Below are 11,691 nucleotides of genomic sequence, written 5' to 3' on the forward strand. Positions count from 1 at the left end.
GGAAAAATCTTGAATGAATCTTGATTTCTGCTGAGGTACACAGATGGTAGGGTCAGAATTTGGCATCAACAGCATGAATCCATAGGCTCAACCTGCCTTGTGTCAACAGAATGTTTTCTTCGCACACTTGGGCCCGTTAATACCACTCAAATCATTGCTTGAATGCCACAACCTATTTGAGTATTGTTGCTGACCACGTGCATCCCTTCATGGCCACAATTTACCTTTTTCTAACAGCTACTTCTAGTATGATAATGCACCATGTCCCATAGCAAAAGTAGTCTTAAACTGGTTTCATGAACATTACAATGAGTTCCACATTCTTCAGTAGGCTTTCAAGTCACTGGATCTGAATCCAATAAAACACTCACTGGGATGTGGTAGAAAGGGAGATTCGGAGCATGTGTTTGTGTTGTTGAAATTCTTATTTTCAGGATGGACTCAGTGACCCAGTTTTACATGGTTTTTATTCTAAAACAGTATTATACATAAAGTACACAAACATCACCTTGATAATTGGGTCCAACTGAATGTAAATCTGTTTAACATCCCTAGAAAGGCAAGTTCAGCACACTGTAACTGCAATCAAAGGAGGGTTGTAGTCACAAAAAGTCTCAAATGTCAATGGCAAACTCCAGCAGCACTCCAGGGATTAGCATACAATACCAGCAAAAAAACATTTCTGACATTAGCATGACTGACACAAAAACTGCTACCAAATTTAAAACAAAAATAAAGAAACTGAGTCAGTTTGTGATTTCCCTCATCACCATCATGGCCCAAAGACATCTTATCCTCTTTATTTCTGAAACTTGGGTTAAATCTGTATGCTGAAAACAGATCTTTTAACAATCAGCCTTAAACTTTGGCTGGAAGAAGCTAAGAAGTTTACGCTTAAATAAGTTTCTGTCTTGAGTGAATCAGCATCCACTGGCTGATTTAGGAATGTTGAGGCTAGTGTGTGTAAAAGATTTCATTAGAGCTTAAAAGCTCTAATAGTAGTCTACTGGGTCTACAGAGACTCCTTGGCTACAACGGACAATATAAAACTATTTCGCTCAAAATTGTAGACGTACAGTGGACCTGTTTAGGAAATGTGTTCTAAAACACTTATTGTTTCCCGTCGCCCATTTTTCAATGAGCACTTTTTCCAACTTTTAACTACGCTGCTATTCCCATAAGAGGAACAGTACTAATGGTTTAAAAACAAGGGGGGGAGTGGACCTGAAGAACTACCAAGAATACTGGACTTGTTCTTAAATTATGGGGTTAGTTATTTATCGACCTGTGTTGGTTCACGGTGACTGAAAACGGAAGATGAGTCATGGGTATATTTGCTGTTATGGTGCACATAAATGAATGTCATACTACTTCAAGCTATGTATCAGCAAATGCAATCAGCTTACTCTGTGCAAATCCAAAAACCAAACCCTGATTGGGTATGGTCAGGTTCCTCTTTTTGCTGTAGATATTGTGAAAGACTGGAAGAGCCACAGGAAATACGGCCCTACATAATACCCTCTCATCTCAGCAATAAGGAAATACATTGTGAAATACATTATTGAAATAAAAATAAAGAAAAGTGAGAAAAGAATACAGAGTAGAAGAGGAAGCTAAAACATGATGAAGGGTGCTGAATTTAGGAAAACTGGCTCCTTCCCAGCTTTCAGTCCCATCATACACACTGGTTCTTCGAAACAGAGTCCATAGACCTATCACTCGTTTACACATTTACCCTGCCTCTTCCTTTCACAGGCACTAGCGTTTGGACAGTTCATTGGATAACCAGTCTAGTCCTTCATAGAGCCCAGTGCCTTGTGTAGCACAGGTAGCTTGAACATACCACTGCAAAAGACAAGACAAAGGAACAGTGAGCCAAACCTCAAGATCTGGATGTGAGTAAGTGTATGATTAAGTCAGTAGGTGTATGTCTGTATACCGTTCTGCTACGTAGACTCTGCAGGCCCAATTTGTCTGTAAGTTCGCTGACTGCCATGGCGTTAGGCAGGTCCTGTTTGTTTGCGAACACCAGCAGCACAGCATCCCTTAGCTCATCTTCCTGCAACTGCACAGACACAGGAAATAACACCAATGAGGCCAGACAAGCATGTTCACCAGCACATCAAATCAGTACATCAGAGCAAAGGCACAGCACTGCTTTCACAATTCAAGTATAAGACTGACTTACCATTTTGGAGAGCTCCTCAGCAGATTCAGATACTCTCTCTCTGTCATTGCTGTCGACCACAAAGATCAGACCCTGAAAAGACATAAAAGGAGAGAAGTCAGATGCTGCAGGAAAGAGCCTAATTAATAAGAAACTGAACACTTCCATAACATCTCAGCGCTTCCTCAAGGAACCAAAACCAGGCCTAAGAACCAAGAAGGCTAACAGCCCTGATTTAGCCTAATACATTGTCACTTTTTTTACTACATTATTTGAACACGCTGAAAATGCTGTCATTTACATTGCATGAAAATTATACGATGAATAGACCAACAACTGGCCAACAGTCTCTTTGCCATCAGAATCATTTTTGATAAGTACAATACTCTTAAAAATCTAAACATAAAACTGGATTATTTTGAAACTCTTGTTTCACTTATCCTCTGTTTTCCAGGGCTCAGCCACAAAATTTTCTACAGCTGCACTGAAATCTTTCACAACTACATGTCCATACAACATTACTTGCTAAACAAGATTATACAAGCATTTATGTGTGTTTAGCACATAAAAACCAAAGGCCTTTGTGAGGGAAAAAATAGTAGTGAAAACTGGAAATGGCATAAAAACCTGATATGATGCTGGAATGACATTTATTTTTTTTCCTCTGAACAGAACTAATGAACTGAAAGCAATACTGCATGTAATATCACACCTGAGTGTTCTGGAAGTAATGTCTCCAAAGTGGACGAATCTTATCCTGGCCACCGACATCCCAAACAGTGAAGCAGATGTTCTTATATTCAACAGTTTCCACGTTAAATCCTGCCCAGTGAAAAACATAGGAACTTTACATCAAACTTTTATAAGGACTGGGAACATGTGGTCTGCATATTCTGGCACATTCTAGAAGGAAAAAGAACTTATACTGCTTAAATTCAGTAAAAGAAAAATGGCAGACTAGACATGCAGATTTATAATCACATCTTACACCCACATACAAGATGAAATAACTGAAGTGAAACGAGAGCACTGTGGTGTTGGGATTTCTACAGTTGGCAGAGAAAAGGGAAAGTAATTGTGCTGATAGAGTGAATTTTAGCTGTGATGAGTTTCACAGTGACATCTAGAGGTGGTTTGACTTTACCAGGGATTTGAACAAAGCAAGTCTGATTATCTATTATACATGGGTATTTGTGACCGTATTCCACTTCATGAAAATGACTTGTGAATGCTGATTCCATTTAGATGATGTTACATATACCAATGTTTAACACTGGGGGCAATATTTACTGTTTGGTCTCATTATTTACAAAAGTGTTGAGAGCATTTTTACATCATGTTTGGAATATAATGTAAGTATTACTATCTGTCTCAGACTTGTATGCTCAAGAAGAAGCTTTCTAGTGAATTAGACCAATCACAGAGCAAAACACTCCTTCATACAGTGTATTATGTCATGGCAACCGAGAGCTTACATCACACTGCATTCAGCCATGTGATAACTAAAAACTAGCTGGCTCAAATTTCCATATCAACACCAAGATCTGGTGCCAAGATGTCAGTCTCCATTGTTTTACTCCATGTACTGTGAGAAAGATTCTATTCAAATGAATAGATAGGCTAATCCATTGCTACCTTATCCTATATATTCTAGAATGACACTGACTCCATGTAACAGAATTAAGGATAGGACAAGGAGATTCTCCCAAGAAATATATACATATTATATAGAAATACACAAATACATAAGTCAGATAACAACATCATATGATCATGTTTGTCAGCATGATGATTTCAAATGCATGACCAATGCAAATCATACTGGCTGGAGATTTGTCAAAGCTAATGTAAATCGTCGGTAGTAAACCGTTGCTGTCCAAAGAAAAACAAGTATCTCCAAAATGGTAACTTTACAGGAGAGGGCGAAAACACTAACTTACATTGAAAGGTAAATGTTAAGAGATTTTATTCCAAGTGATTTCAGAGCATTTCTATTGGTCCATTCATCAAAACATGTTCACACAACATAAAGGACAGCTGGTGTGTTGAAATGATGCAGAAAAATAAAAATGGACAAAAATAGAGAGACATGGTTTTCTTTGGCCAGTGTTGAAATGTTAAACTCACCAATGGTTGGAATGGTAGTCACGATTTCTCCAAGCTTAAGTTTGTACAATATTGTCGTTTTGCCGGCAGCATCCAGACCCACTTAAAGGAAAAACAAGCAAACAAACAAAAAAAGGGTTTCAACAGACAGCATATACACCTAGATGATTTTCCTGACTGCATTACTATGTCAGAGTGGGGCAGTAACTAGTTACATTTATTCAGCTACATGTACTTAATTAAACCTTGGTGGATGTGACTCTGGGTACTTCCAAATGATATTACTTCTACTTCTACTGTATTTGGGGGAAAAAAAAAAAACATTTTTCCCCTTCTGTTCTAATTCTTTTTACATTTAGTTTCATTCTATTCTGTTTCATGGCCTAAAGTTCCTTAATGTAGTTAACAGCTCTCACTTTAGACCAAAAGGACCCCCAAAACAGAAGAATAGTGGCAAACAATGGAATTTCTAAGCTGGTAGTTTTGCTACTTTTACCTATTATTTAATTGTAATAACAATGCTGATTTAAGTATGATTTTAGGAAACGCTGCCTCTACTAGAACCTCCTATCTAATGTATTATGTTTGCTTTGCTGTTCTAAGTGCTCATGCTCAGAATGTAATGAGTTGAGATTAGTGCTACCATTTTTACCCCAGTCCAATACAGAGTAATATGAAAGTTGGTGTCATGACACTAGTATCAACACTGATACTTTTGAAAAATCTTTGCATAAAAAAGGGAAATCTTGGCTATTTAAAAATCAATTGAAATATTTCAGTCTTTATATTAGTCTTAACTAAACTGTCTAATCTAAGACTGTGTGTCTACCATATTACTATTAATTATAATTAAAAGTGTGCTCTTCAAGAAACTATGAGTGTTAAGAGGAAACATTAGGATGAATATTTCAATATCGGTCTACACATCCCTAGCAGTTAGTTAGTTAGCTAGCTAACTTCAGCTCCAACTTAGACTGGCTGTAAGTGGCTCATCAACAGTGGCTGAGTGGATATGAGACATATCATCAGCCTTCACCGTAATTTCGGCAAACTGTGTTCAGAAGGCGTTCATTCATCTTTCACGGATTTTTCAAAGAAAACGGGGTGCCAGTACGGAGACTGAAGCAGTTAAAAAAGTGGTGCCAGAAAGAAAGAAAGAATAATTCAGCACTACATTTTCGACGTCTTTCAGAGGAAACAGCCATATGGTTACAACTGAAAAATCCACTAAATATATCCCCTTTTCATTACTGAGCAGATCAGTGTTAATAGCTAGACTGTAAATTTACCTACAATTTTAATATTTTAAGTGACGACATGGGTTTATCTGTAGATAAAGGCTTTGGTGATGTGGTCAAAGGTTAATACAATTCAGTTACAAAACAGGCAGGTTAGCTAGCTACGCTAGGTTAGGTAGTTCACTATCTGACTAACATTAAAACCCTGGAGTTTAGGTGTCTGAAAAAAATTGTTTTCCATTTAATCTATCTAATCTGGGGAATTACAGGCACGCTTCTTCTAAAATTGCGAAAGTTAACCTAACCTAGATAGCTTGTACCAGCTATCCACGCTAGGCTAAAGCTAGTCAGCTAAACCTGGGTCACAGTCTGCCGTTAGCCAAACGGCTAACCGCCACACTTACCCATAAGTATCCTCATCTGTTTCTTCCCAAAGAGTCTCCCGAAGAGCGAGGAGATGGTAAGCCCCATGATGACGGATTAAAAGTCAAATCTAAGATTAAGTTACTGTCTTTCTAGTGAGAAGTTCCAGTGCGCTGTGAGATGCTGTTGTGTTAGGCAGCTGGTTCTGGTTGCGCCTGCGTACTGCCACGTCATGGCCTCCGTGGAAGATATGACGTAATTTCCTGGGAGAGGCTTGCGATGGTGCAGTTCGACTCAGTTCACTGAATCGATTCTTTAAAATTGTCCGCTACAACGGTTCATTTATTCACCATGACGAATTCTCTGATGTCTCTACTTACTCAGGAAATCACTCTAGCGGTGCACAAATCACAAACCAGTATCAGGACAAAGCCAGCTACAGTCATCAGTCAGAAAATGTATGCAGAATCAAGGAGGTTGTTTTTATTATGTAATATCATTTTATCTTCGACTGTAATTGTATGGTGTTATATTGTGAAAGATTATGTAATCGAATTGTGTTATTTCCTTACTTATTAAGCCTTCAGGCTTTAATCAATGACCGTCACTGCCTGATCACACGGACAAGTTCGATTCAGGTGAGCTAATAAATCTGTTCAAGAGATCATTCGTTCGCCACCGTCTCTCAGCCACATAGCCAATAAGTGCAACAGCAGCACTGCTTTGTAGAATATATGGCTGTTGAACAGTGCTGATTAATAAAGAGTTCCCAAAGCCCAACTTTATAGGTTCAAGTGGTATTGGAACAACTAGTTCTAAATAGACACTGTGCCTTCAATTTCAGTCTTCATTGTAGAAACCAATAGTATATAAAACATACAAAAAAGTGTATGTATATATATATATATATATATATATATACATATATATATATATATATATATATATATATTCTTTTTTTATGCTTAAATGGTTCTTTGCATGGTATAAAGGTTCTTCAGACTGATGGAGAATGTGCTATATCGAACCATTTTCAAAAAGAACCATATACAACACATTCTCCACCAGTCTGAAGAACACTTTCACCATGCAAATGGTTCTTTGAGTGTTCATAGCTCTATACACAACCATTGTCTTTACTAAAGGACCCATGAAGGACCATCTTTAATCTAATCTAAGAGTGTACACAAAGAGAGAGGGAGGGAGAGTCAGTCCATTAGCACCTTGTTCTCCAACAGAAATTGTAAACAATGGGAAAAAAAAAAATCAGTAGCCTCAGGAAATGTTTATTTAAGAAAAGCAGGGCAAGTGAATCTTCATACAGCACATACAAAACTCAAAAACAGGGCATTTTCCAGTATTAAGCTAGCATTAAAACCAAATACTATGAGAAAACAAGACGATATCACGCTACACATACTGTTATATTATTGCATTACCATATTCTGTCCTTCTGTACTGCTTGTCACTGTGTATGTGTCACCTTCACATCTCCTTAACGCACATCATTTAAGAAAAAGAGTAAACCACAGGTGAGAGGAACCTTATTGCACTGTGCTAGATTCATAGCCAAACACCTATACAGGCAACAGTGTGGAAGGCAGGAGCATGCTGCATTAACTACATAGAGAAGGTGCTCCCATCTCGCTCATGGTCAAACACAAGGTGCCTGTTTTCCATTAAAAATATTCCCAGTGTGCAACCTTGCATGATTGTGCCTCTGAATATGGCCTTGACTTACATGAAAGGGTTAATTTCTATGAAACAGAAAGTAGCTTCCTTCACATCTTGAATGCACTTTTTATGACAGTAAAAGTTTGAAATACAACTAATCAACTAATCAAGGCCTTCAGAATTACAAGGTTAAGACTGAATGAGAAGGCATCATAGTGAACTATCTGAAACAGAGACCAAATTTTGTTCCAACACTATTTGTGTGAAAGAGACTTTTTGGACATTAAGAATCTTCAAGTCACGTCCTATGTGTTAGCCTGAAACATTTACAGAAGCATGTACCTTCGCAGAGAGAATAACAGTACAGACACATACGCAGATATGTTAAATTGAAAGGGTGGGCTGTTTTAATGTACATTAATGATTTGAATGTCTGTTGGGGACAAAGCTGTACAGAAAGCATGTGCAGTATGTTAGCACAGGAAGCACCAAACTGTGGAATCTTGGGGGGGAGCGTAGGTGCAGAGTGGCTTAATTTAATCAACAGAGATCAGTTACACTTCACAAAAACTAAGGGAGTGTCCTATATTCTGATTTTTTTCAGTTAGCCCCACTGTTTCCATAATGCTGTCACAGTTATCAAGTGAACATGCAATTTAAAGCACAATCCATATAAAAAAAATGAGGTTCTGAAGAAATAAGTGGAATAGATCCGGAATAAAGAATAGAAAAGTAAAGATAAGACATGATAATTGTTGGCTCCTCATCACCCTTCACATCACTCATTCACTCGCTCGCTCACTCTTACACGCACACACTCTTTAGAACAGAGTCTATAGATTAATGTTATCTTTCTTTCTCAAATTCAGACACCGCTTTTTTTCTTCAGGCCACAGGCACTAGCGTTTGGACAGCTCATTGGATAACCAGTCTAGTCCTTCGTAGAGCCCAGTGCCTTGTGTAGCACAGGTAGCCTGAACATACCACTGCAAAAGACAAGACAAAGGAACAGTGAGCCAAACCTCAAAACCTGTATTTAAGTAAGTGTATGAATGAGTCATAGTGTACATACATAGTGTGTATGTATGTGTGTGTGCGCGTGTGTGTGTCTGTATACCGTTCTGCTACGTAGACTCTGCAGGCCCAATTTGTCTGTAAGTTCGCTGACTGCCATGGCGTTAGGCAGATCCTGTTTGTTTGCGAACACCAGCAGCACAGCGTCCCTCAGTTCATCTTCTTGCAACTACACAGACACAGGAAGTGAGGCAACACATTAGCCACCACATACCAGGGGAAGAGGGTGCTAAGAGGGGACCACTCATTTTTGAGGTTGCTTATAGAGATTAAATAAAAACAATGAAACTCTTACCATTTTGGAGAGCTCCTCAGCTGACTCAGCTACTCTCTCTCTGTCGTTGCTGTCCACCACAAAGATCAGACCCTGCGGAAAGGACACATTAACTGTGATAGATTTTCTTGTCATACAAAACTGGCAAACATCTGGTCTAACTCTGCAATATTTTGATTAATAGCCAATTTCCAGTCCTTGGTAACAACAAACATTACAGAAATATCTAGGTTTATCAAAAACATGAATTCTTTCTGCTTCTCTGTAACAGTCCGTCAAATTAAAAGGCAGGAGTTTTGACACTTGGAAGACTGTTATATGAAAGAATAGTAGTGAATTGTTTAAAACAGCTTAAGTACATTTTGGCCCTACATTTTGCCTTTTATTTTAAGTGAGCTACATAAAATCTTTTCAGGAAAGTGTTTAAGTGAAAGTTGAAAGAATAATCATAATTGTAAATTAAATTGTAGACTCAAAGTTTACATTTTAACACTTTTTTGGCAGTTGCAAAATTTAATTTTACAGCTTTAAATTTATCCCTAAACTAAGATAAATACTTATGTTTTATGTAAGTGGGAGTGGATATTTCAAGTTTAAAATCCATAATGCAGAAAACAATTCCATACCTGAGTGTTCTGGAAGTAATGTCTCCAAAGTGGACGAATCTTATCCTGGCCACCAACATCCCAGACAGTGAAGCAGATGTTCTTATATTCGACAGTCTCCACATTAAAACCTTCCCAACAAAAGTAAAGTCATCAAGACACATTCACAGAACTTCCCTCTGGGCTAGAATGATGTTATGTAAGAATAACGTAAACTATTAATTAGCTACAAGAGAGTTTGGCCTCAGTTACAAGAACCACACAACTGCATGTACTTTACCACAGAGACCTATTCTTAGCAGTCTGGCATCAAAAGTGAAAGATTAATTATATGAGTTCCATTTCTATAAACACAGAACTCTTTTGCAGTGACAAAAAGCAAAGGTCAACCTATTTTGGAAAATAACAGATCACTGAGCTCCAGGACAAGTCTTACCTATGGTAGGAATTGTTGTCACTATTTCTCCCAGCTTCAACTTGTACAGTATTGTGGTTTTACCTGCTGCATCCAAACCCACTGAAAAAAAAAAGAAGACCGCTGTTTTGTAATTTTTTACATTTACTTCTCATTACTTGCATGTGACTACATCTGATGTTTCTGGGAACACACTTTTCAGTATATATCTTTACGGTATGTTTTAACAACCCATTCATTACAGCCACTTAGAAAAACCTTTGAACAGGCAGCCTGATTAGTCTAAAGCAAGGAGGCGTTCTGCGATATGTTGCTCCACAAAAATTAATTTAAAAACCTTTCTTCATGCGTTTTTATTAAAAGAACAGACTTACAACATTCGTTAGTGGTTTATGGGCAATTAGACCGGCGTGTTCTTCGAAAAACGATGAAAACAAGATGAAAAAAACGACCACGGATCAGATATAAAGTAAAGATTAATGTAACAAGTCCGCAAACTGAAGCCAGAAGCGTAACTTACTGCTGCTGTTCACAGAGAGGAAGCAAGTTTGGGAAGGGTGGCTAGCATTACCCAACGAGCTAACGGTAGCATTTTAGCTAGCCTCCTTAGCTAGCTAGGTTAGCTAGCTAACTAAGGCGAGGTAAAATGATACTCATTTACAGTACGTTACAGTAATAGGTCAAGTAATTGTCAAAGAAATCAAACTATTTATACATAACCTACATCCCAAATTTGATCATTCTGCCGGATTAATGTGGGCTATCTAGCCACTGAACCGCTTCATAGTAAACTGAATGGATAACGAGGCAATGCTAGCTGGCTAACTCGACTGGATTCATTCACTTTTTCACACTTACCCATAAGTATTCTCATTTGCTTCTTTCCGAAAAGCCTCCCAAAAAGTGAGGAAATGGTCAAGCCCATTTTGATTCAGAAAATCTTTATGAAGTCGTGGTTTTAACTGTTCTGTAAATCGGCTCCTGTGCTTCTCTTCCAGCAGTCAGGCAGCTTTTCCTCAGCTGTAAAGCCGGTAACTCTGCGCGTGCGTGCTGCCACGTACCAGAGCCACCGTGGAAGACATTCCGTCATTTCCGGCTCAGATTGCGACACTGAGGAGGAATAATAACTTGGATGGCTTTTTATTTGATTGTACACCGACCGGCCACTTCATTAAGTACGTCATTGTTTCGGCACTTATCAGCTCCACCTACCATGTAGGTGCACTTTGTGATTCTACAGTTACAGACTGTAGTCCATCTGTTTCTCTGCATAAGTTACTTTGTTAGCCCACTTTTACCCCTTTCTTCAATGGCCAGGACCCCTACAGGACCACCACAGAGCAGGTATTAATTGGGTCGTGGATCATTCTCAGCACTACAGTGACACTGACGTGGTGTTGAGGTGTTACTGTGTGTTGGGCTAATACAAGTGGATCAGACACAGAAGTGCTGCTGAAGTTTTTAAACACTAAGGCCCAGTCCCATGTCTTATTTTTACCCCTACCTCTTGTTTTTGAATGTCACCTTGCCCCTTGGAACTGAGTTACAAGGGGTAGTGGTTGAAATCCTCCCCTATGAAATGGACAACCCTCAAATCAAAAGAACATTACTTTATTTACAGGATACTAGTGGTGCTCTGTAGGCAACCCTGCCAGTCTGCAGTGATAGCAGAGGAGGGTAAAGTTCAGCCACCTTGCTGCTGGTCTTTAGTTAAATTTAGGGTATCATGTACCTTCAAAGAGGGGGGTGCGACAATTACTTATTATTGGCCACCT

At 38.6% G+C, this 11,691-nt stretch overlaps 2 protein-coding genes across 2 annotated transcripts; both read right to left on the reverse strand.

Annotated features, from left to right (window-relative positions):
* Positions 1–448: 448 nt before the first annotated feature.
* On the reverse strand, positions 449–6,106 carry LOC118817750 (ADP-ribosylation factor 4). Its single transcript, XM_036584647.1, has 6 exons — positions 5,916–6,106; positions 4,295–4,375; positions 2,880–2,989; positions 2,189–2,260; positions 1,940–2,065; positions 449–1,845 (listed from the first exon to the last, which is right to left on the reverse strand). The coding sequence occupies exons 1-6, from the start codon at positions 5,980–5,982 to the stop codon at positions 1,759–1,761; spliced, it is 543 nt and encodes a 180-aa protein (XP_036440540.1). The 5' UTR covers positions 5,983–6,106; the 3' UTR covers positions 449–1,758.
* A 1,038-nt stretch (positions 6,107–7,144) lies between these two features.
* Positions 7,145–10,966, reverse strand: LOC118817751 (ADP-ribosylation factor 4-like). Its single transcript, XM_036584649.1, has 6 exons — positions 10,775–10,966; positions 9,938–10,018; positions 9,523–9,632; positions 8,918–8,989; positions 8,666–8,791; positions 7,145–8,534 (listed from the first exon to the last, which is right to left on the reverse strand). Exons 1-6 carry the CDS (start codon positions 10,839–10,841, stop codon positions 8,448–8,450), a joined length of 543 nt encoding a protein of 180 aa, XP_036440542.1. The 5' UTR covers positions 10,842–10,966; the 3' UTR covers positions 7,145–8,447.
* Between the last annotated feature and the right edge of the window lie 725 nt (positions 10,967–11,691).

Source organism: Colossoma macropomum, unplaced genomic scaffold, assembly GCF_904425465.1.
Source record: "Colossoma macropomum unplaced genomic scaffold, Colossoma_macropomum, whole genome shotgun sequence".
Lineage (NCBI taxonomy): Eukaryota > Metazoa > Chordata > Actinopteri > Characiformes > Serrasalmidae > Colossoma > Colossoma macropomum.

Excerpts from the sequence above, each read along its gene's own strand:
- LOC118817750 (XM_036584647.1), bottom strand. The coding sequence starts at position 5,982 with ATGGGGCTTACCATCTCCTCGCTCTTCGGGAGACTCTTTGGGAAGAAA. Across the intron at positions 4,376-5,915 it reads ACAGATGAGGATACTTATGG|TGGGTCTGGATGCTGCCGGC; the intron begins GTAAGTGTGGCG and ends TTTTCCTTTAAG. Across the intron at positions 2,066-2,188 it reads CTGAGGAGCTCTCCAAAATG|TTGCAGGAAGATGAGCTAAG; the intron begins GTAAGTCAGTCT and ends GTGTCTGTGCAG.
- LOC118817751 (XM_036584649.1), bottom strand. The coding sequence starts at position 10,841 with ATGGGCTTGACCATTTCCTCACTTTTTGGGAGGCTTTTCGGAAAGAAG. Across the intron at positions 9,633-9,937 it reads GACAACAATTCCTACCATAG|GTTTTAATGTGGAGACTGTC; the intron begins GTAAGACTTGTC and ends TTTGTTGGGAAG. Across the intron at positions 8,990-9,522 it reads ATTACTTCCAGAACACTCAG|GGTCTGATCTTTGTGGTGGA; the intron begins GTATGGAATTGT and ends TCCTTTCCGCAG.